This window comes from Lingula anatina, chromosome 1, assembly GCF_051362555.1.
Source record: "Lingula anatina isolate TDL-2025a chromosome 1, LinAna3.0, whole genome shotgun sequence".
Lineage (NCBI taxonomy): Eukaryota > Metazoa > Brachiopoda > Lingulata > Lingulida > Lingulidae > Lingula > Lingula anatina.
This window is the reverse complement of record NC_141767.1, coordinates 60,569,788-60,593,489: the sequence shown is the minus strand read 5'-3', so window position 1 is coordinate 60,593,489 and position 23,702 is coordinate 60,569,788. Positions and strand designations below refer to the sequence as shown.

General features: G+C 35.2%; 3 protein-coding genes across 3 annotated transcripts in view; 1 reads left to right on the top strand and 2 right to left on the bottom strand.

The window, feature by feature from the left end:
* Positions 1-1,588: 1,588 nt before the first annotated feature.
* On the bottom strand, positions 1,589-4,681 carry LOC106171161 (uncharacterized). Its single transcript, XM_087001499.1, has 3 exons — positions 4,499-4,681; positions 2,658-2,792; positions 1,589-2,329 (listed from the first exon to the last, which is right to left on the bottom strand). The coding sequence occupies exons 1-3, from the start codon at positions 4,578-4,580 to the stop codon at positions 1,890-1,892; spliced, it is 657 nt and encodes a 218-aa protein (XP_086857625.1). The 5' UTR covers positions 4,581-4,681; the 3' UTR covers positions 1,589-1,889.
* A 151-nt stretch (positions 4,682-4,832) lies between these two features.
* LOC106171915 (protein zyg-11 homolog B) lies at positions 4,833-11,954 on the top strand. The gene is made up of 15 exons (XM_013552441.2): positions 4,833-4,951; positions 5,698-6,561; positions 6,755-6,869; positions 7,354-7,494; positions 7,796-7,972; positions 8,476-8,529; positions 8,687-8,797; positions 8,985-9,126; positions 9,262-9,332; positions 9,508-9,570; positions 9,831-9,898; positions 10,089-10,215; positions 10,363-10,415; positions 10,614-10,711; positions 11,080-11,954. Exons 2-15 carry the CDS (start codon positions 5,714-5,716, stop codon positions 11,214-11,216), a joined length of 2,205 nt encoding a protein of 734 aa, XP_013407895.2. The 5' UTR covers positions 4,833-4,951; positions 5,698-5,713; the 3' UTR covers positions 11,217-11,954.
* A 1,818-nt stretch (positions 11,955-13,772) lies between these two features.
* Positions 13,773-23,702, bottom strand: part of LOC106171920 (dynein light chain Tctex-type 5-B) — a 10,827-nt gene continuing 897 nt past the window's right edge. Inside the window, exons 2-4 of the mRNA XM_013552454.2 lie at positions 22,914-23,063; positions 19,944-20,160; positions 13,773-19,584 (exon numbers count right to left, since the gene is read on the bottom strand). Coding sequence (XP_013407908.1) covers positions 19,381-19,584; positions 19,944-20,160; positions 22,914-23,038 — 546 coding nt within the window. The 5' untranslated portion in view covers positions 23,039-23,063 and the 3' untranslated portion in view covers positions 13,773-19,380. The remainder of the gene's footprint in view (positions 19,585-19,943; positions 20,161-22,913; positions 23,064-23,702) is intronic.

Below are 23,702 nucleotides of genomic sequence, written 5' to 3'. Positions count from 1 at the left end.
CCCAAAACTATTTTTTTTAAAAGCCTTTGTCCAGATTTTATCATTGATAAAGCAAAGTAATGCCTTTGTTTGAGGAAAATCTGTAATTAGAGACTCATAACCCCATAAATTAAAAAAAAAGAAAAAAATTGATGGCATGGTATTGCAGCCACTTGTGGTCAACTCTGCCAATTTTTGTGATAAAATCTTGTTCAGGGATGAAGTTACGCTCCATACCGATTGCTGTCTCACCTCAAAATAGAAAGTTGTGAAATTGAGGATTAAAGCTTTGAGTTGCCGATGATTACACATTGTAACAAGATTATAAATGCTGATATTTTACATTTTCGAGATTTTTATTGTTTTAAATCAGCACGAAGATAGAAGCATAATTGAATGAAAGATTCATGAAGAAACTAATTTTCGGTATCTGGATGATAATAAAAGGTTAAAATATCCTAAAAACTGCGCCTTCAAGTGTCTGGTCATAAACTTGGCCTATTTTTCAACCCCTCCATTCTGTAAGTCCTACCAAATGACGTAGTTATGTTAGATGCACAAATGCCAGAAGTGCAACAGAATTTATATACAAGATGAGGGTTGGTGGAAATGACCTAACAGTAGGGTTATGTATGGAATAGAGGTAAAGCGGAAAAAATTTGAGCAAATATCTTGAACGGGAATTTGAAATACAAGACAATACCATTTGGCGTTCCAGTTATGCTACTGGAAACTTTAGGTTGGCATTTTTGGGGGGTGCCAATGAACAGACTTTTTACAGCTTTTAAATGCTGTTTAGTGCTTTAAAGTGTAGTTAAAAGATGTTTCCATTTTAAGTGAACATGGGTCTTAGACCCTTTCCCCAATGTTTTTGGAAATCAAAATTTTCTATTCCAATCATTAGATATATTGTTCATTTACTTTGAGTGTGTGTGTAAATAAAAAATCAGCAAGTACTCAAATTAAGTTTAAAAAAAATTTTATAACCCTGAAATTGTTGACAAATAGCATTGCTTTAATCTTACTGAAGAGTTGACAGTTTATTTTTTGGGTGATTTTGGAAAATGGGGAATACTGCATTTCAGACTAGTGATTAAACATTTGGTTCCCAATACGCACAACAGACGGCCATGGAGAAAGGGCCAATTTTACATGCTGATAGTACGCCAATCGTCTTTTTAAATTTTTTAATGCGTTATTATTTTTGATGACATTTTCCATACTTCCATACTGGGGTAGCACTAGCAATTTTTTTTCTCTTAGCCAAATCACTACTTTTTAATTACATTTTTCACAAAATAGTGTAAATTTGACTAAAACAAGTCTAATTAATGCTTATTTTGTTTAGCCATTTCAAGTCAGTTTTAGCATTTGGCTAAACTGGCAAGTGTTAGTTCTACCCCAGCCATAATACCATGAACTGTCAGTGAAGAAAACTCGAATCAGGTCATTCATCCCAGAATATGGCTACTACGTCTTCAAGGATATTGTAAAGCAAGACCGATAATCGTATCTTTGTATGATGTGTAATCAAATTTTTAAAAATAATTTCTTAGTAACTGGTGTTGTGGTCATGCCCTTGAATATATAGAAAATGATAATGTGGCAGTTGTAAGGGTAGCAAATTTATTTCATGATAAAAATTCCAGGAATGGTCCATTTATGTTGTAATGAAAACTGGTCTTAAGTTGGACATCTTAACCTTTTTTTTTTTTTTGTTAAAAACATTATGGTAATAATTGACAAAATCACAAACAGGACTTTTTCCACATTTTATACCAAAATCCAATTTATGTATTTAAAAACTGAACAAAATATCCAGTTAATCATTTTTCTCTTGTACTTGGTTGTATTTAGTCGATACATGCATAGATAAACAATACACAATCAAAACTAAAGAATGGGAAAAATCAAGAGGGAGCAGAAATGCCATCTGGGCGCATTTTTAATTTTTTCTCCAAATTCTGCTTCAACTTAGCTTTAAACAATTCAACCATGGAGGCACTTTTCCCTACTATGTCCCCTTTCTCATACATGTTTATTAGTGTTTTACAGGCTCTGGCACCTCCCTGATCACAGGCTTTTGTAAGAAAAATGACACCCTGAGATACATCTCTCGGTGGCAAGTTTGTGGCACCTGGAACAATCTTTGGATTAAGATAAAGTGTTCCTATAAGGTGACAACTCTCTGGAAAGTTCCCATTACAAGCTTTATGCAAGCAACTCAGTGCTTTCTTCTCATTTTTGTTTTCACTTCTTAGATTCATTAAACCTTCATTGTGACACGAAGGGAGAAATCCATATTGGCAGCCAAGGCTAAAGTACTTCAGGGCATTCTCTTCATTATGTTCTGAAAGTAATATACTAGTAGGTTATTGAACACAGGGCATCTGAAATTATTCAAAGCTAATATCAAATATTCTTCAAGACTTTTTTTTTATCAATCACTGTCACATAGGTCTGTCAGCATAAAAGTTATTGAAATTTATAGGTCTAACATTATGTTAATCATGTTATTCATAATTTAATGATACCCAAAAAAACTAATTATACCTGAAAAGGCTGAATACACAGAATTGGGAACACTTCTCACATTGTTTGTCCTACCCAATTCTTAACCTTAATAATGGCTACTGCAAATTAGATTCACAACAATTAATCATCATATTTTAATTTACCATTCAGACTGGCTATTTCTGCAGCATTTTGACAACTGAGTCCTTCTTTGAAGTTTTCACAATTTTCACTGAACACCTCTTTGGCTGCTTTAAAGTTTTTCATAAGCTTCAGCAACTCCCCAAGTTTTCTACAACCTGAAATTTAAACAATGACATTTTACACATGTGATATATATTTGGATTGTACCACTGAGAAGAAACTGCAAGGACAGTATTGTTGGTTTTACAACTGTAAATGTCCTTTTAATTGGGGAACGCGTTGACGGACTTTGTTAATTGTCACATTGTCCCCATGGCAAACACCTTTTAAGAGATCTAATTAAAGCGCCTTTTCGAAAAGTGACGAGATCTAAAAAAACACTATGATAAAATTGTAATATTTGAATTTGTAAGGGCGTTTGTATTGTACATGTACTGTAGGTTACGTACCTATACTCCCCCGCACAGATACTCCCCCACTTCTTTACATCCCCACACCGATACTCCCCCGCACCGATACTCCCCCGCTTCTTTACATCCCCGCACCGACACACCCACGCACTGATACTCCCTCGCACCGATACTCCCCCGCTTCTTTACATCCCCGCACCGATACTCCCCCGCACTGATACTCCCGCGTACCGATACTCCGCAAAAACACTACTCCCCCAAGGCATAGATTCCCTTGGCTTTGTAAACCCCATTCGTAATTTACAACACTTTCTATAATGCTTTTTTTTTTCAAGATGCACCACCCTCTTGGGACCCAGAATTGACTAATTTTATTCAAAATATATTGGGAAAAATAAAGAACGTTACACGAAGTCAATCTCAGACTTAGTGTGCAGCTTGACAGTACGTAGGTCTACAGCTCTTCCTTGTGATTTTTGAGAAATGTTTTTGCAAAATTAATTTCTTTCTCCTACTGTACTCAGTAGTTACTGTAGGCCTATATATATTGTACGGCCTTTTATTTATTTATTTATTTATTTATTTATTTAAAATTTTTTTATTAACTTAAGGCAAAGTTAGTTTTAATCTAAGATAATGCAGCTATGTCTTTTTTTTTCAGGCAACGATGAATTCGTAAAATTATTAAGTAATAAAAAAGAAGTGCTAAAGCGCTTCGTTTTCTGTCTTTTTCCTCCAACCTTCTTTTCTGCTCTTTAAGCTTCTTTCCGTTGTCTTTTGAATCTGAATTAGATCAGAATCTGAATTGAGCAAAATTCAAAAATTTTGAAAATTGTTGCACAATACTCGCAGTCCCGTCGTGTTTTCGACTTTGTTCGTTATAGATGTGAGGGCGTGCGACGTACTCAACACGCAAAGGGCTCTTTCTCCTTCATTTCTTGCGGCGTGCATCTTGGACCAAGCAAGTCTCACTTGCAAACCAATCGCAAACTCCTTAGAAAGGGAGCAAATTAGGCTTGCGGCCTCGCTGTTCGCAGATTATTCGTAGAATCTATTGGAAATGTTCAATATCCTCCGTACGTGCTTACATACGTGCGAACTCGAAATTTCGCATAAAGGACTTGCGTGGTACATGAGATTCTCCGCAAAATTTGGACTTAAACGGGTCGTAGATTTTGATCCACTTACCTAGACTGACCCTAACCTGTATAATTAAATGGAGGGTTGACTCTGTTACTCGATCCTCAGTTTCGTCAAAATTGCATAGGGGGAGTAATGATGCGGGGGAGTATCGGTGCGGGGGAGTAACGGTGCAGGGAAACAACAACGCGGGGGAGTATCGGTGCGGGGGAGTAACGGTGCGGGGGAGTATCGGCATGACCCCGTACTGTACATGTAAGCAAGTTGCATTTTGAAACTGAGAATCGACAGAATTCTCTTGGCGATCATACTTGTTGCCTTTTCTTCATCATAGCACTCTCTTCGATGTTGCTCAAGCATAAGCTGAATGTTGTCATCGTGAGATTTGTCCATGCTTCACTTTTCTTTCCCACCAAATCAGCTGTACAAAATATCAGTGCACTGGTTACATATGGACCGGAAGTTTCGGCAGGTGAAACGCAAGTGTAGATAAACTAATTCATATATAACAAAAATTATCATTATGTATAATTTTAAAATATGAAGAAAATAATCAAACATTTTAATCTTAGATAACAACGAAAACATTTATTTTTGATAGAATGTTTCATACAATTTGAATAGATCTAAAGTTGTTTCTATTACTTTCTATTTTATTGTGTTATATCCACTTCCTATTGACCTACGAATGTTGATGTTGAGTGTGACCACTAATATTACGACCCAGTGTTTTTCAGTTAGGGGAGCTTATGTTGGTAGCTCTGGTAAGTGCCCTCCTATTTTTACTTTTTTAGAGTTTATCATTTATTTTGAATATAGAATAAAACCTTTTCTAGCAATTTTGACTCTTTTTTAAGCAAATTTCGAATAATCCAGTAACACTGACAGGCAGTCTAAAAACGTAATCCACTGCCTGTAATACAGTAGAACGTCTAAACGCAGTTGTCTCTCATTTTCTCATTAATCTTAAAATGTAAGCTACTCTTGATATGTCTAAAGCAAATGAAAAAAATTAATAGTCACATTGTAAATACAAACACATGCGCAAATTACATTGATATTTTGGCACTCTTGCATCGCTTTTGCAGTATCACCCGCAGATGTTTTATTTTATTTGTTCTTAATTAAGATACGTGTTTACTTTCAGCAAAAGTACCAATTATTTTTAGGCTTACAGAATAATACATTTCCTTAGATACTATGAAAATTTTGCATTAGCTCTTTTGTTTATTTTCATGTACATGTACCATACCAAGTGTATGTGCTAAAACATGAACAATATTGGTATGGGTAACTGAAAAATGGTGTTCAGCTAGTGTATCCTCTCCAATGTGGGGGCTCTGGAATTTTTTCTTGTCTATTAAGTAGAAAACTGCAAGATATAAAAGAAGAATTGCTGCCGACAGTTCCTCTAACTTGCTTTTCGAAGATAATTTAAACATTTACCGACACTAAAAATCTCTAGTTTGAAATAATCAATGTATGATATATCTCATTCCATAATTTCCAGATGATAGATCAACACAATGTATAACATGCCAGCAAGTCTGCAAGATACTTGCATAGAATGTATCTGTGACAACATAGAGAGACTATGTGATGTGCAAAACACACCTACAGAACCCAGGCTGGTGTTCAAGGAGGCTGATGTCTACTTCCATAACAATCTTTCAGACCAACTGTTAGCACGGCTCAATGAGAAGGGGAGGTTAAAAGATGACACACTGTCCTTATTCAATGGACAGAACACAACCTTACGTAGGGTGAATATCAGCTCAGCCCCAGTCACAGTGAAAGGCATTACAGTGATGAAGGAACATAAGATATCAGAGTTAAGGGCAAGTGGGATGAATTATGTTAATATTAACAATATCATCAGCTGTTTAAGTGACTGGTCACTGACCAACTTACGACTGCTGGATGTTGGAAAAAGTTCTTTTATATTTTCCAAATATGGTTTGATTCTTTATCTGTCCCGGCTCAAAGGATTGCAGCATCTGAATGTGTCTAGCACCAAGTTTAATAGACATGACTTGGAGCTTATAACACAACAGCTACCTCTGTTGGAGAAGTTGGATATATCTTGTACTCTAGTGAACAATATTACTGCCCTTAAACGGTGTAAGACCAGGTTACGGGTACTTAAAATGTATAAACTTGGGGCTGTCAACAATCCAGACTTTGCAGCAGTTTTGATGGAGCTCAGCGAACTTAGATGTCTGGATGTTTCTGATGATGCTACTGTTACTCCACTTGCAGAACCAGAAGGGAAGGGCACCTTTGCAGAAATACTTGCTAGAACTCCGCCCTGTTTCCCACACATAGATTACCTGGATATCTCAGGCACAGATGGGGTATCGGAGGCACAGTTAAGGTACAGATCTGGGGTATATGTATGTTATATATAGAACATAAAACAGCAACATGATATTACTTGAATTATATGGCCATAATTCCTGAAGAAAGGCACTAAAACATTTGTCTGTTTTACATTGAAACGATAGTAGTTATATCAATACATATATTGCTCTTCTTTAAATAATATTTCATTTTGCATTTAATTACAGTTGTTTCCTAGAAAATCATCCTAATGTAAAATTCATTGGCCTAGCTTTGACTGAATTGTGCTTCATGACAATGTTCACAGAGGAGAGCAGTACAGATTTCAGGAAAAATCTACAGGTAAGTTTTTGTTTTACATACCATACCTGCTCAGACACCTGTAGTAGGGCATTTTATGTTCTGTATTCACTCAGGTGTGTTTGAATTCTTAAATCCATATATAATTGAATTTAAGAAAGTTCTTGCTCATTTTAAAGCAAACATTCATTGCAGCATAACAAGGATATTATTATTTGCTTACATATCAGAAGTTTCCAAATAGACTATTAGAAAGAATAAAATCTACAGATTTTTTATGTCACTTTTTGTCTAATGTGGGAGAGACCAAATAAGTAATTGGCATTTTTTTCAGTTTTACTTATTTGCCTTCAGTGACAAAAACAATGATGAAGGGTACATATTGTAAAGTAGGGGAATACCAAGGAGTGACCCTAGAAGTTGCATGATATTATATATTATAACAGGATTGCAAGATAGGTTTTTTTGTCAGCATGCAATTGTATTTTCTGTAATTGTATATTCTGTATTATTGTTTATATTTCAGGTAACTGGAGATGCCACGGAACGTCAGATTGTCGAAGCTCTCAAAAAGTACTCTGATCGTGGTTTGTTTGTGCAGAAATCTCTGTACAACCTGTTTAGCTTGACACATGGTATCTCACAGGCAAGAGCGGACCTCATTGATGTAAGTAGATTGTGTAGCTTCACTGTAGGATTATAGACAACATACATTAGGGTGCCACTAGTGTGTGGTTACTTAAGGAAAGTAATGTGGGACATATTTTGACCAACATTCTCCTTGCTTCCATGCTATTTCAGATTAGAGCACCATTCAACACTACAACATAATGTGCTGGCAGTTACATGTTCATATACAATATCCTTGTAGTTCAATGGGATGATCCTAGGTTATATGACCCAAGGTTATAAATGATTCAACACCTATTTATATTGGTCTTGTAAATAGTTACTGACTTGTATGTTAGGTGATCTTGCCAGGGATGAAGAATCACAGCAGAGAGTTGGGAGTGCAGATGGCAGCCACAGCATGTCTGTATAACCTGACCAAGGCAGACTTTGGAGTGAAGACACACCCAAGCTGTCTGAGGAGGGTTGTGGAACTCACTTTGGATGCCATGGAAAACTTTCCTAATCATCAGCAGGTTTGGTGTTTTTCTTTTATCAGCATTTGAAAGAAATTAATAAAATCACTAGCTAGCAATGGTACTAATATCTATGTATAATATATTGCTAATGGATGACATGCATAATCATGTTTAGACGTTGCATGCCAAAATCACAAATTCTTTTTTTTTCTGGAAGTATGTGCCAGGATATATTGCTTATATTTGTTGCAACCAAGAAGTTTTTGGGCATATATGTAGATAACCAAATTTAACATTTCTTGTCACCATTTGAAGACTTGTTAGCTGATGTATAGTCAGAAAATGACCGAATTACAACTAGCCAAAGGACAGCATGCCCTGAGCACTTGAGCCATTGTGGTTGTCAGAGTGTCTAGCATAGTGAATCATAACACATGTAAAAGCTCTCATTCTCTCTACATGTGTGATTTGGTGCACTTACAATATACCATGTGCAGATTGTGAAAATTGTTTTCATTTAAGAAACTATCTTTAATGTTGCTTTATTTTGTGATATTTAGCTCCAGAAGAATACATTATTGACTCTGTGCAGTGATAGGATATTGCAGGAAGTGGTAAGAAATATGTTTTGCATTGAAATATTTTATTTGGAGCTCAGAACTTATCTAGTAGATGCGGTGGCAATTTAGTGTTGATTTTTAATAAGCAATTTAATTGCAAATGACATGAAGAAGAATACTTGCTATTTTTAATCTTCATATTTATTTTCAGATTTTTGATCGATTTCGATGTGCCCGTCTAGTAATGGAATGTCTTTGTTCCTTTGATGACCCTTCCATGAGCAGGATGGCTGTGGCAATATGCTCCATCCTAGCTGCAAAGGTGAGTTTATGCCTTTACACAAGGTGTGAGCAAGATTTCAAAGCAAGTTTATAAAATTTCTGGTTGTTTTGAGGAATTTATTCAGTTAGACACAATTTTCAAATATGTGGGTATACTTTCTTACAGGCAAAAAGTCTCAGAAGATTGAAATCTGTAGTTTGAGCAGCTGTCATTAAAAACCTTTCAGATCCCAACTGAGCAGACATCTCAGCTTGGCACTAAACTTCGGTACATGCAAAAACTGCTGTCTATTGTGAAGGAGAAAGCTGAGTCACAGGTGGTGGACATCACCATGAAGTTCAGCCTCAGTGCTCTTTGGAATCTTACAGGTAAGTATGTAAATTGAAAGTCTTCTAAATACATTGATCAAAGTAAAATGGATTCTGAGATAACTGCTCTAGCTTTATTATGTATTAGTAAAGTTATTGGGATTTGACTTAATATGAATTTCTCCACTATTCCAGATGAATCTCCTGCCACTTGCAGTATATTTATCAGTGAAGGTGGCCTGGAGTTGTTCATGCAAGTGTTAGAGGTAAGTGCTGTTATGTCATTAGCTATGAAGATAAATTCAAACTTTTCTGTCAATTTTTACTGAGAATGCGGTGAAAGAATTAAGTGCTTTTTAAACATATGCTGTTTTCTTTTTCTGTCTGATGTATTGTCACTATTTTTGATTGCTGATTATTGTTTACATTGCTTATATTTAGAGTTATGTATCAGCTGCAGATGACAAAAGGATTCAGATTGAAACTAAAGTTCTTGGACTCCTGGTAAGTCTTCATTAATATTAGAAAAATGTATAAATGTAAATAGATTGCACTTAATTCTTGTTCTCCACTTTTATTCCAACAGAGCAGTACTAGTGGAAAGGGGATATGAGTCACATTTACTGATAGCTTTTATTTGAACAGTCCTGTATTTTTTCTGTAGCATTTTAAATTTGTCCATCTTGGCAGAAATTAGAATTCAGTTATTGACAAGTCAGTAGTGAATAGAAATGGGTTGTGATGAAATAATTGTTTTGTTTCAGAACAATATTGCAGAGGTTCCAGATCTTCGAGAACGCTTGCTGAATGATGAATGCATAGAGGCACACAGGTAGGGATATGATCAGGATATGGATCCACATTTCATATTATGAATACTTAAATTATTCACCTGTTATATGTTTCTTTGGAGATGGGTGATTTATTATTTTTGAGTAAAAGATAAATATTATAATTTAGCATAATGAATAATCTAATAATATAAAGTCTCATTCATATATATTTTGTTTCTCTCTGTACAGACGACTCCTTGCATCCAAACACATAGATGTGAGTTACTTTGCTGCTGGTATTGTCTCCCACCTGATCAGTGTGGAACCTTTATGGCTAGGGAGACAGGCACTCAGGAAGGAACTACTACTGGAATTGGTACTTAACTGGTTCTTTAGTTAAGAAGATATAGATAACATCCTATTCAAGTATATGTAGTTTTGAACATGAGCACATTATCTTGAACTGATAGCAGTCAGGGTGATGTATGAATCTGAAGAATTTATACCAACTTTCCTTTTCTAGGGTCAAGCTGTGGGGTGCTGGTCTCAACCAAACAATGAGATGGTGGCATACAGGTAATGCTTCAAATGTAACCTGTGAACAATATTAAGAGGCATTTTTGACAAATTTGTGTTTTTATAACCTAGTGTTCGGTACATACTGCAGCTTGCAATTTCAACAAGATGTAATATATGTTATGCAGTTGATTATTATGTAAATTTGATAATTATGGATTGTTACATCTTTATGAATACCTGCAATGTTTTCTGTAGGTCTTTCCACCCATTCTTTCCCCTGCTGCAATGTGGCAGTCCTTCAGAAGTCCAGCTGTGGGCTGTTTGGGCTATACACCATGTCTGCTCCAAGAATGGTAAACCAGACATTCAGATCTAAATACCCAATTCACATTTCCTGACACACCATATTTCTAATTTTTATGTAGATTGCAAAAGCTACTTAGTAGAGTGTTGTTTTAATTTTCCATAGATGTTGATACAAGCAGTTTTTTTACACCTTGCAAACAATAACAGGTAAGAAAAAACCTGCCATAGCTAATGAAAACATGTTTCAGTGCTCAATGATCATGTCCATCAAAACATTCTCACAATATGTTAGGGTTCTGATAGTTATGTCAACTATTATTTATTTGAGTTTTGACCTTGAAGTAACATCTGTAGCCATAAGCTTTCTTGGTTCAAAATGATTATTCTACATGTAACTTCATTTGTTTTCCTACAGCAAGTCGCTACTGCCCAATGCTTAAGGAGGAGGGAGGAAGCAGTTTAATCAGAGCATTGTTGAGGTCTGCAGATACTGACCAAAGAGTTGTGCTGATTGCCAGGCAGATAATGGACTTGGCAAAGGAAAACTACTGATGACTCGCTCTCTGTTGAGATAGCTGCTTAATATGTTCACAGATATATTTGTGTGGACACAGTCCCTATTTAGATGACAAAGGTAGGATAGAAAGATGGTTAAACTAGAATTAAGTTTACTTGGGGCATCTAAGGGATAATTTATCTTACATGGTTGACCCAGTCACTCTTGTTTGAAGAATTGATCTGACATTTTACCAGGAGTGCCAAAATGGAAAAATTCATTGTTTGCTGTGTTTTAAGAGTAGACTTGCAACTGAAAGCATAGGGAGTCCACTTTCAAATGCATGTTGGGTATGTCATGTGTAGAGTTGGCAACCCCAGCCAACACATTGCTGAAAAAGTTGCATGTAAAAGAGGGCATTTGCTTGACAGTTGTCTCACTAATGGTATAATTGAGTACAGGAGGTTGACATTGTATGTCGTAAAATTTTTTTGGCTTATTTTGCGGTCGTGTACAAAACTTCTTCCATTTAATTACAATATGGTGCTATGTCTAGAAACAATTTTATGGTGTATAGTCATTGAGCAATAAAAGATTGTTTTAATGCCTTCCACCACTTTCGTCTGAGTGTGCGTACAGACCTATGCCAATTTTTATTCAAGGCTTGCCTGTCTAACAGATTTTGTTAAATTCAAGGTGCACTTGAAACACTTACCTACACTGGATATGTACATTTGTATACTATTGTGATTCGTGTCTTTGTTAGAGGTCAACTAAACATGCTTCTGCAGTTGCCTTGCTTTGTACAAGTCATACTTTTTGTACCCACTTCTAGATTGCAGCAGTAAAAGTTAATAAGTATTTTTTTTATCTAAGGCCACACTTTTTTATTTTTATGGATGACATCCTCTGGGTACCCCAAAATCGGTGCGAGAGGGCGAAAAAAAAAAAAAACGGTCAAAAAAAAAATACTGCTTAAGTAAAGGAATGCTGTCAGTACACAGCTGGAAACACAACTTTTACCACAGAAACACGTATCAAACTAACAATATGTCTTTATCCATGCTCTCAAAATATTAAAGCATTGTGAATACTTCGTAGAAATGTAAAAAAAGTCATGGATAGATATACTTTTTATTACAAAATCTATTAAGGTTATTTCATGCATTTTGTTGGTATGGCAATCAATAAAACAAATATCAAACAAACAGTGTGTCTTTATTCGTATTCTCAGAATATTAAAGCATTTTGAACACTTCACAGAAATGTTTAAAATAATGATGCAAAGATATGCTTAATACTACCAAATCTATTAAAGGTCATTTCGGACGATGCCATTTTGTCTACTTCGACTCACACGGCCAAACTGTCAGGTGGCCTGTCCGACCTTCAGCCCACCAAATACCTCGACGCCCTTGTCGACCCTTTTTTCGCTACAGAAAACCTGGTAGCCTATGTGCTGCTTTGTACAGAATGTCACTGAAATTTTTTGGGCGATAATCGCTGGCGGCCGCCAGCCTTTCGCACAATTGTAAAAAGGTGATATCTCCATTCCCAATATCAATGGCATACCAATCCAAAACGACGGCACCCGTTCTCTTTATGACTTTAATTGTCGTGTAATTTGAAAGTTATCCTAGAGATGAATTTGACGGCAAAGCGGCCACATTTCCACGTGGCGATAATACGCATGCGCAGAAAGCTCATTTCCTGGCAAATTCACTAATGACGTTTGCGCCAACCGACTTCGTTGGGGGCTGGGGGGGGGGGATTTTTTTTTTTTTCTTTCGGAGAACGGGCGAAAATCGGTGCGCGCGCAGGATGTCATCCATAAAATTAAAAAAGTGTGGCCTAATCCATGCATTAAAAAGGAGCATTACTGATTAGTGCAAACTGATCTGTTTGTTCATTAGAAATTGCAAGAAATATTTTAGCACTGCCAAAATGATATAAATAAAGAAAATCAACATAAAAAATATCAGAGATAAAACTTTTGATGGCTGCTGCACTTATTGGGATCATTTTTTCCAGATATATCTATTTTTTCCCAGTCCATTTAAGATTTGCACAAATACAAAAGTATTTAAGGATCACTTTGACATGGTCTCTGTTATGATCCTTCTGTATATCTTGGTTTGGCCAGTAGCAGTTATAAAGCCAATAAGTGTGCAATCAACTTAAGATTAAGTTGTTAATTTATCAAGGTAATTTGTTATTTAAACTGAATTGTCGATATTCACAGATATATGAAGAAGTGATTGTCATTTAAATGCCTATAAGCACAAGAAGTACAGTGCTCATTGAGTTATTGAGAACTGCTCTTCCAATTGTGATGTAATTTTTGTTCCAAGTAGAGTTTTGCTTGAAACATGGGGGGAGTATGTCCCTATGAAGATGATAGAGTAAAGTAAGGAGACTTCTTACCTTAGTTTATTCACTTGTTAAAGGCAAATGACTTGCTTTTGATATGACTTCTTCATATTTGAATTCAGTTTGTGATGTTTTATTCTTATAATAGTCTTTTTATCCCATCTGCAAGCATACTATTGCAGTTACAACTGCTGAATGTAAGTTGTAATGCAATGCAAGTTGTAATGGAGACCCAACTAGCATTAAATCTAAAAAAATTATTTTATTGCTATGTTCCTGGAAAAAGGTAAATAATTACAATATAAATAGTAAATGAATAGTGAAAGACATCTTTACAGATGGCAGAAAAATAGAATTTTAATGTATAGATTTTTATGTCAAGGATTGGATTCTACGAGTACAAAAGTATGCAAAACTAGAGGATCAGAGAGGCGATACCGCCTCCGGATATTGTACCACCAGCTGGAGTAAGCGCATTCGTATGGACCCCCCCCCTCCAAAAAGGGACACCATCACCAGTCTTGTGCTTGACAAGCTCTATAAAATGCAATCAACAGGAGTTCTCAAAATATACAAAAAAATATAATTAAAAATGGTCAGTATATGACTTTCTATTCAACTTCAATAGTAACTATGGACCTATCTCTGCCAGTTTTGGAGATATAAGGGACTAAATGTTATAATTTTGCAGTTACCATAATGTGCCATAAATTTCCTACAGAAAAAATTAATTAAAATAAAGAAAAGGTCATTTTGGTCAAAATTCTTGAAATGGGAGGTGCTCTGAAGTTCCAGATGTTCTAATTTGATGAAATAATGTCATTTTTGACCACAAGTTGCCTGCTTTGCCAAGCCTTATGTTTTATTTTTCTGGAGTTCAAAATTAATTATCCATTACCGTACTGCACATTTTGCTTTCACCACCAATATGTACTTTTTGATACAGCGTAAATTTGGAGATAAAAGGGAAGCAAAATTTGCAAAGTTCAGTTCATGGTGAAAAGTAGGTCAAAGGTCAATTTCAAGGTCACAGTAAGATTGCCAGTATATGACTTCCTATTCAACCTCAATAGTAACTATGGACCTATCTCTGCCAGTTTTGGAGATAAAAGGGAAGCAAAATTTGCAAAGTTCATGTGATGAAAAGTAGGTCAAAGGTCAATTTCAAGGTCACAGTAAGATTGCCAGTATATGACTTCCCATTCAAGTTCAATAGTAATTATGGACCTATCTCTGCCAGTTTTGGAGATAAAAGGGAAGCAAAATTTGCAAAGTTCAGTTCATGGTGAAAAGTAGGTCAAAGGTCAATTTCAAGGTCACATTTAGATTGTCAGTATATGACTTCATATTCAAGTTCAATAGTAACTATGGACCTATCTCTGCCAGTTTTGGAGATAAAAGGGAAGCAAAATTTGCAAAGTTCAGTTCATGGTGAAAAGTAGGTCAAAGGTCAATTTCAAGATCACAGTAAGATTGCCAGTATATGACTTCCTATTCAACTTCAATAGTAACTATGGACCTATCTCTGCCAGTTTTGGAGATATAAGGGACTAAATGTTATAATTTTGGAGTTACCATAATGTGCCATAAATTTCCTACAGAAAAAATTAATCAAAATAAAGAAAAGGTCATTTTGGTCAAAATTCTTGAAATGGGAGGTGCTCTGAAGTTCCAGATGTTCTAATTTGATGAAACAATGTCATTTTTGACCACAAGTTGCCTGCTTTGCCAAGCCTTATGTTTTGTTTTTCTGGAGTTCAAAATTAATTATCCATTACCGTACTGCACATTTTGCTTTCACCACCAATATGTACTTTTTGATACAGCGTAAATTTGGAGATAAAAAGGAAGCAAAATTTACAAAGTTCAGTTCATGGTGAAAAGTAGGTCAAAGGTCAATTTCAAGGTCACAGTAAGATTGCCAGTATATGACTTCCTATTCAACTTCAATAGTAACTATGGACCTATCTCTGCCAGTTTTGGAGATAAAAGGGAAGCAAAATTTGCAAAGTTCAGTTCATGGTGAAAAGTAGGTCAAAGGTCAATTTTAAGGTCACATTTAGATTGCCAGTATATGACTTCCTATTCAACTTCAATAGTAACTATGGACCTATCTCTGCCAGTTTTGGAGATAAAAGGGAAGCAAAATTTGCAAAGTTCAATTCATGGTGAAAAGTAGGTTAAAGGTCAATTTGAAGGTCACAGTAAGATTGCCGGTATATGACTTCCTATTCAATACAATAGTAACTATAGACCTATCTCTGCCAGTTTTGGAGATAAAAGGGAAGCAAAATTTGCAAAGTTCAATTTATGGTGAAAAGTAGGTCAAAGGTCAATTTCAAGGTCACATTTAGATTGCCAGTATATGACTTCCTATTCAACTTCAATAGTAACTATGGACCTATCTCTGCCAGTTTTGGAGATAAAAGGGAAGCAAAATTTGCAAAGTTCAATTCATGGTGAAAAGTAGGTCAAAGGTCAATTTCAAGGTCACAGTAAGATTGCCAGTATATGACTTCCTATTCAACTTCAATAGAAACTATGGACCTATCTCTGCCAGTTTTGGAGATAAAAGGGAAGCAAAATTTGCAAAGTTCAGTTCATGATGAAAAGTAGGTCAAAGGTCAATTTCAAGGTCACATTTAGATTGTCAGTATATGACTTCATATTCAAGTTCAATAGAAACTATGGACCTATCTCTGCCAGTTTTGGAGATAAAAGGGAAGCAAAATTTGCAAAGTTCAATTCATGGTGAAAAGTAGGTCAAAGGTCAATTTCAAGGTCACATTTAGATTGCCAGTATATGACTTCCTATTCAACTTCAATAGTAACTATGGACCTATCTCTGCCAGTTTTGGAGATAAAAGGGAAGCAAAATTTGCATAGTTCAATTCATGGTGAAAAGTAGGTCAAAGGTCAATTTCAAGGTCACATTTAGATTGCCAGTATATGACTTCCTATTCAACTTCAATAGAAACTATGGACCTATCTCTGCCAGTTTTGGAGATAAAAGGGAAGCAAAATTTGCAAAGTTCAGTTCATGATGAAAAGTAGGTCAAAGGTCAATTTCAAGGTCACATTTAGATTGTCAGTATATGACTTCATATTCAAGTTCAATAGAAATTATGGACCTATCTCTGCCAGTTTTGGAGATAAAAGGGAAGCAAAATTTGCAAAGTTCAATTCATGGTGAAAAGTAGGTCAAAGGTCAATTTCAAGGTCACATTTAGATTGCCAGTATATGACTTCCTATTCAACTTCAATAGTAACTATGGACCTATCTCTGCCAGTTTTGGAGATAAAAGGGAAGCAAAATTTGCATAGTTCAATTCATGGTGAAAAGTAGGTCAAAGGTCAATTTCAAGGTCACATTTAGATTGCCAGTATATGACTTCCTATTCAACTTCAATAGTAACTATGGACCTATCTCTGCCAGTTTTGGAGATAAAAGGGAAGCAAAATTTGCAAAGTTCAGTTCATGGTGAAAAGTAGGTCAAAGGTCAATTTCAAGGTCACAGTAAGATTGCCAGTATATGACTTCCTATTCAACTTCAATAGTAACTATGGACCTATCTCTGCCAGTTTTGGAGATATAAGGGACTAAATGTTATAATTTTGGAATTACCTTAATGTGCCATAAATTTCCTACAGCAAAAATTAATTTAAATAAAGAAAAGGTCATTTTGGTCAAAATTCTTGAAATGGGAGGTGCTCTGAAGTTCCAGAAGTTCAAATTTGATGAAATAATGTCATTTTTGACCACAAGTTGTCTGCTTTGCCAAGCCTTATGTTTTATTTTTCTGGAGTTCAAAATTTATTATCCATTACCGTACTGCACATTTTGCTTTCACCACCAATATGTACTTTCTGATACAGCATAACTTGAAAACCGTACGGAATACAAAAAAACGGAGACCACCTCCAGTGTTGGGCTTTACATGCTCTACAAAATGCAAAAAAGAATGGGTCTCTAGCATTAATGGTTCCCGAATTAGAGACAGTTTTCAGTTTCGCCATCTTATGGCCGCTACTCCGGTGAAAATGCACTGATTGACCCCAAATTCACGGAGATGAAGGATGACCTGAAGGGTAACACTTTCCAATAATATTATTGGTTAAGTCTGTGTGGTGTCTGAAAAACAGGGCAAAAAAAATTTTTTTCGTAAAAAATTTAATTTTTTTGAAAATTTTGGCCCGTTTGACCTTGAAGTAAAGGTCAAAGGTCAAATCCAAGGGCATATTTGAAATCTACACATATGACTTTTGGAAAGCCGTCTGTAGAAATTTTTCCCATAACCCCTTCCGTAGGGTAGATAATTAGCATTTAATTTTGCCATTTTTGGACAAGGGTGCATTTCAATGAGTGCCACACCCAGACCCCAATACCGACAAAGCCCAAATTTTACGTGGAACGAGTTGAGATTATAGGTGACCTAAATCCAAGAGATGGGTACGGGGGGCCTTACCGCCTAGGAGGAGAAGCGGTAACGGTAGCCGTCCGGCGGAGCCGGCGGAGCCGGCGGAGCCAACGGAGCCGGCGGAGCCGGCGGAACGATCCGGACGGGACCGAAACCATGTGTACCGCCAGCGCTAACGCTGGTGGTACAATAAATCATTGATATATGACCCTAGACCATTGCATAACTGCTGCTGCATGTAGCAGTTAACACCTCCATGTTGTTCGACAAATGTTGACATAATAAACTTGTACACAGAACAGTGTAAGTCTGCCGCTTAGACTAGTTTAGCCGTAAAATAACATCCACATGCCTATGACTAGCAAGTAGTACTTCAAAAAAGTCTTTGGTTTGAGTTCATTTGTATTCATTGAAGAAAGAATGTAGATCAATCATTTAGCTTGGCATTAAAAGAACTTGCACTCACAATTCAATGAAATATAAATTCATTTGGCAAAAAAAGTAAAAATACTATATAAATACAATCTCACTGCCCACTTTTACCCTTACATTTATGGCTGTAGGACAAAAAATAGGGCTTTTTGGTCACTATCTGATACACTGTCCTAACCTGTTTTCTTTATGTAAATCTCCCTTAAATGTCAGCCTAAAATCTCTCTAGAAATTTAATGAAATCTGACATTTGCAGTAGACTGAATCCAGCTCTCACAAAATGTATTAAGTGCCTGATGTAAGACCATGTTACATAATAGATTTTTACCCAATAACGATGCATATACCCCGGTAAGTCATTAAAAAGTGTATCAAATATAAATTAACATCTTGATCAAACAATCCTTATTATTGACTTAGAAGATAATTCGCTGCATAGATTATACCTGTTTTCTTGTGATGATTCTACAATTCCAGTAATGTAAATGACCTGTAACTGTTACAGTTGTTTCCTGATTGGCAGCAAAGAGTAACAACTTAAGTCTTAAGAAACTGAAACTATGCAATGAAGAAAAAAATATACTGTACAATTTTGCATGTACACTTCTCTGTATGTATTTATGTGTGTTTAATAAATTGGTAGGTGAGATAATAACCTCATGCATGCAACATGCACACACAAAAAAATAACATGGGTAACAAATAATTCATAACAGTTTTTTCAAGATTATTAAATTGCCACTTGTTTTAAATTTTGATTTTTAATGATTAATTCTCTTGAAAATATATTGCTGTAATTCATGGCACATTTTCTAGAACTTCCATTTCACAGAAGTCTCGGAGGAAAGCAAATGCACAGCACTTCTACTTAAATATTCTCAATTTAAAATCTCAGCAAGGGCACTTGTCTCAGGGCAACTGTCCTGAGCCACTTGACCCTAACCACTTGTCCCATGACATTTGACCTGGGGCACTTGTCCATCTTGTGTTCACAGTGTGGTCATTCAGTGTACACACCAAATACCATACCTACTGCAAACAGTGAACTGTTGCGAAACTCATAAGATGCATATGTATCATTGCTAGGGTCCCAGAGGCAACGGCTACTAACACGGCAGCCTTGGTCCTTCAGCTGACCTATAGTGACCAGACATATGATCTTGAACCGGGGAATCATCAGCTCCTTGACTCTGGCTTTTACCACCTGGAAATGATAAAACAGTTTTTTTTTATAAATAAACTAGAATATCATAATTATATGGGTGAAGTTGTAATAACTGAAAATGTAGCTCGCAATTTCTCATCGCATTTAGAATGTATGAAAAAAAAAAAACGATCAAATGAAGACAGAAAATCCTGAAATCGGACATAATCCTGAAAACTTTAACCTATCAAATTACAAATAAAATGATGAGCATTATATGCATGATAAACCTATACACCTGCAAAGAAGTAAGCATGAGCAGAGGCAGTCTGTTGACATGAAATGACTTTGGTAAATCTTCAATTTAGCTTACAGCATTTTTTTTTCTCAAGGATGGTACCTAAGCTGCACCACTTTACCTCTGAAATGGTTTTTGTCATCTGCCTACAGAGTTCAGGTGAATATCTCTCCTCTGCCAGGTAGCTATCTAATACATCCCTAATGATACCCTTTACTGAGCCTATTGGAAACCGTGTGCTAGGTGCCAGTTGATATGTGTTCTCCATCTTAACATGGCCACCCATGTGTAGGTCTTCATGGCCAGGGTCATCATGGTAAGACACTGTACTCACTGATCTGGAGGGGGGAAAAAACACAAAAGTGACAAAAGTAAATTAACATATCATATGCTAGAGTTGATATTGAGGTTTTTATTTATTTAAAAAATTCACAAGAGATTCCACTTTTAAAGATATACTGTAAACCTTTGAAAATTTCCAAAGGTCATATTTTTAAGTCTTATAATCTAAATCTACTAATTTTTCCCAATTCAGACCTTAAAAACTATAAAAGTGCAAAATAAAAATACATGTCATCGATAAGTCTTTTCTGTAATGTACAGGAAGACATAGTATTCTAAATGGCCAGTCACTAATTAATAACTAAGCTGTTAACTAAAAACTGGAGTAAAACATTGAATATAAGTGTATTTATGGGTCTAGCAATTATTTGTGAGTGGGAGAAAATTTGCTGTTTTCCAGAGAAAAATTAATTTCAAAGGATAAATCCTGTATAGAGTCCCTTAAGATGATGTGAACCATGGTAGATTATTAATTTTTAGGCATTAATGTTCCCTTATTATTATTATTATTATTGTTTTATTGTTTGCTTGTTTTTGTTTTTTTTTTCTTTTTTTTCATTTCTAATAGGCAGTTACAGAAAAATAAATGAAATATTTAAATCTGGTCATTGTACCAATTCAGATATATGTATGATACCTACTCACTAGTACACTGTCAAACACAGATGACATTTTCATTTATGCATATTGCCCTAAATCTGTTAATATTTGAGAAAAATAACTTTGCCCAGCTTTAGTTTAAAGTTTATTGTGTTTTTCACCATATAATAAACTATAAATTGAATGTGATTTCCTTAATATTAGCTTGTCTCATAATTTCACACAGAAACACAGACTAGTTGCTGTAAATGTTTACTTAGCATTTGCAACTCCCACCTAACTTTTGCAGTATTTGTGGGATTGCCTCGCGGATAATTACCTGCTTTTAAATACGTAAAAAAATCTGTATTTTATTTTGAAATAAAAAGTCTTGAAATCTTTGTGGTAGCACTTTTGGTACAGTATTATCACAATGTTCTGAGCAAACACTATTAAAACTCTGCTCCAATTTCTCTGTTTAATTTTCTTTACAAAGTAAATAAATAGGGGTGCAGAAAACCAACAAATTTTAGACCTACAAAAAAGATTTCACAAAAGGCTGTTGTAGAGAGATATTGTGTTCTTGCCTACATAAATAAAGCAGCATAACTGTAAAAATATAACCAGTATAAAAGTCAAATCCATTAAAAGTTCTTGCAATTGAGCACCTGCCTAATCAAACAAGACATGGTACTGAAGTTGTTGAAATTATTCTGGACATGAGGTATTTAAGTCTGCACAAATGCCACACATATCATGTTTCTGGTAATGGGGTCGTTAGGCACCCAGCGGATTGCACACACACACACACACACACACACACACACACACATATGTGAACATCTAAATGCTGTGAAAAAAGTTTTATCTTTTAACTTTGCTAGTACTTTATCTGTAACAGATCAAATCATATCTACTTGTGACTACTTTTTTTTGTTATATTTAAGGTATGTCTATATGACCAGTAGGCTGACCTTTTATTCCTATGAAATTGATGTCATCTTTGTTTTAAGAATGGCGATTCAGAGATGTAATAGGTATTATTACTAATATTAATCCAGCCTTTTAGTATTGATAATATAGAGTAGTGCAAGTCTTATGTCCTGTAATCCATTTTTTCAGCTTAGTAACTGCAACGTCATTTGTTTACCCTAAGAAATGCTTTATTGAGCTTACTGACTGAGAAAACAAATATACACAACACTAATTACATCACCATATGTACACTGAACATATAAATTAGCTTGAATAAGTTTCAGGTATAACATATACTTCAACAAAGCAAAAGGTTGCTTGGGATTTTTTTCTGACTCAACAACATCACTTTATCTTATACCTTATCTTGCCTCTTTTCTGTTCTGATTACTGTAAGATCTTCTCAAACAGTAACCATAGCAACAAAGTGGGTCAATGAAATATTACTATGCAACTTGGCCAACTAAAAGCACAATCAAGCGACAAGCTCCAGAACCCAAACACAGTTATGCACCATGGAGAGCAAGTTATTAAATGTCTTAAGATAAAAGCTTTGTAACATTCTCAAACAAATAAAATATATTAATAGCCATAAACACTGAAGAAAATATGTTGTTTCTCTTTATTGTTTTGTTACCTTGTCAACACAGCTGTTCTGTCCAAAACACTGCTGTATTTTCATATGTCATTTCAACATTACTGTTATTGTTTTTGAATAAAAAGGTAAAAGTTAAAAACAATAATAAAAGTAATGAGAAGTTCTGTGAGCTTAATTTTCACTCATGAATTTACCCACAGAGATGAATTTACATTTAACGTTGCATTTGTTCAATATACTTATGATGGGGCAACTTTGTTTTTGAAATGTAAAAGTATAACTTGCCAAAAAAGGTTTCTGAAAAAAAGAATCCTTTCTAATAAAACAAAGACCAGCATCAGCATAAAAGTAATTTTCACTAAAATGCAATGCAAAATAAGTCATCAATTTCTTTGAAACTACAAGTAAATTTTATTGTGTAAATGTTACATTCTCATATAAGTGATATCAAACCTCTCTTACCTATATGATTTCTAAAGAAAACAACTATAGTTACAGAAGATCTCTGATATAAAGGTACACAAAAGGTCCAAAGAATTGAGGCTTAATGGTTATTATCCCGATTTACAGGGATAGTGAATGAGAATCTATTCTTACCCTGCTCCAGCTTTTTTGTGCCTGTGATCTGGGGGTCTGAGGACATCAGCACTCGCCATGGAGGAGGCACTGCCTCGCCTTTTTAGCAGCCGAGCTGCCTTGTCCCTGGCAACATCTGTGGTCATTGTCCTGTACTACAACTTATGACACCTTAAAATGAACAAGTGTATATGCAAAGTATGGTATATCAATTGGACAGTTATTTGCTTAATTTACAATTTTGGAGTAGCACAAAGAAGACAGAAAAAGCAGTAAGAATATTTTTGAAACAGATTTCTCAAAAAACACTTCACCAAAAGTAGTTGGAACTTATGCCGTAATCTCTCCCCTTCCCCCTATTACTCTAATTTTCAATGTTTATCAAAGTTAAGTGACTTTGATCAATGTCTCTACTAGTCAAATAAATTAGTTTGGAAATTTATTAATTAATCTTTTTTACCTATAATTTTCATTAAACTTTGTTCCTGTAAGGAACATGATTTTCACTTTCTGGTAATACTGTAAACAAATATTTGATGAAAAAAAAATCAATTTTAAATCAAATGAGTGTATCATGTCTTTCAATATTTATGTGTAAAAGGTATCAATAAACAAAAAAGGAGACATCATAACAGAAATCCTATGTATTTTCCCACATTTCAAATCTGAAGAGCAGTATAGATATTGACTAATAAATTTCTGTTTTGTTTTATTACTAAGTCTATGTATTAAGGGAAATTAATTGGCATATTAACTGAAGATAAACAAGCCAATTTTCTGACTCTAGTACATCTGTTTTATGGCTTTATG

What these genes read in the sequence shown, in the direction of transcription:
- LOC106171161 (XM_087001499.1), bottom strand. Translation starts at nt 4,580, where the DNA reads ATGGACAAATCTCACGATGACAACATTCAGCTTATGCTTGAGCAACAT. An exon ending in TGATGAAGAAAAGGCAACAA is followed by an intron (nt 2,793 to 4,498) that starts GTATGATCGCCA and finishes TTTAAATTTCAG; the next exon opens with GTTGTAGAAAACTTGGGGAG. An exon ending in AGAAATAGCCAGTCTGAATG is followed by an intron (nt 2,330 to 2,657) that starts GTAAATTAAAAT and finishes TATTACTTTCAG; the next exon opens with AACATAATGAAGAGAATGCC.
- LOC106171915 (XM_013552441.2), top strand. Translation starts at nt 5,714, where the DNA reads ATGTATAACATGCCAGCAAGTCTGCAAGATACTTGCATAGAATGTATC. An exon ending in GTATCGGAGGCACAGTTAAG is followed by an intron (nt 6,562 to 6,754) that starts GTACAGATCTGG and finishes ATTTAATTACAG; the next exon opens with TTGTTTCCTAGAAAATCATC. An exon ending in AATGAGATGGTGGCATACAG is followed by an intron (nt 10,416 to 10,613) that starts GTAATGCTTCAA and finishes TGTTTTCTGTAG; the next exon opens with GTCTTTCCACCCATTCTTTC.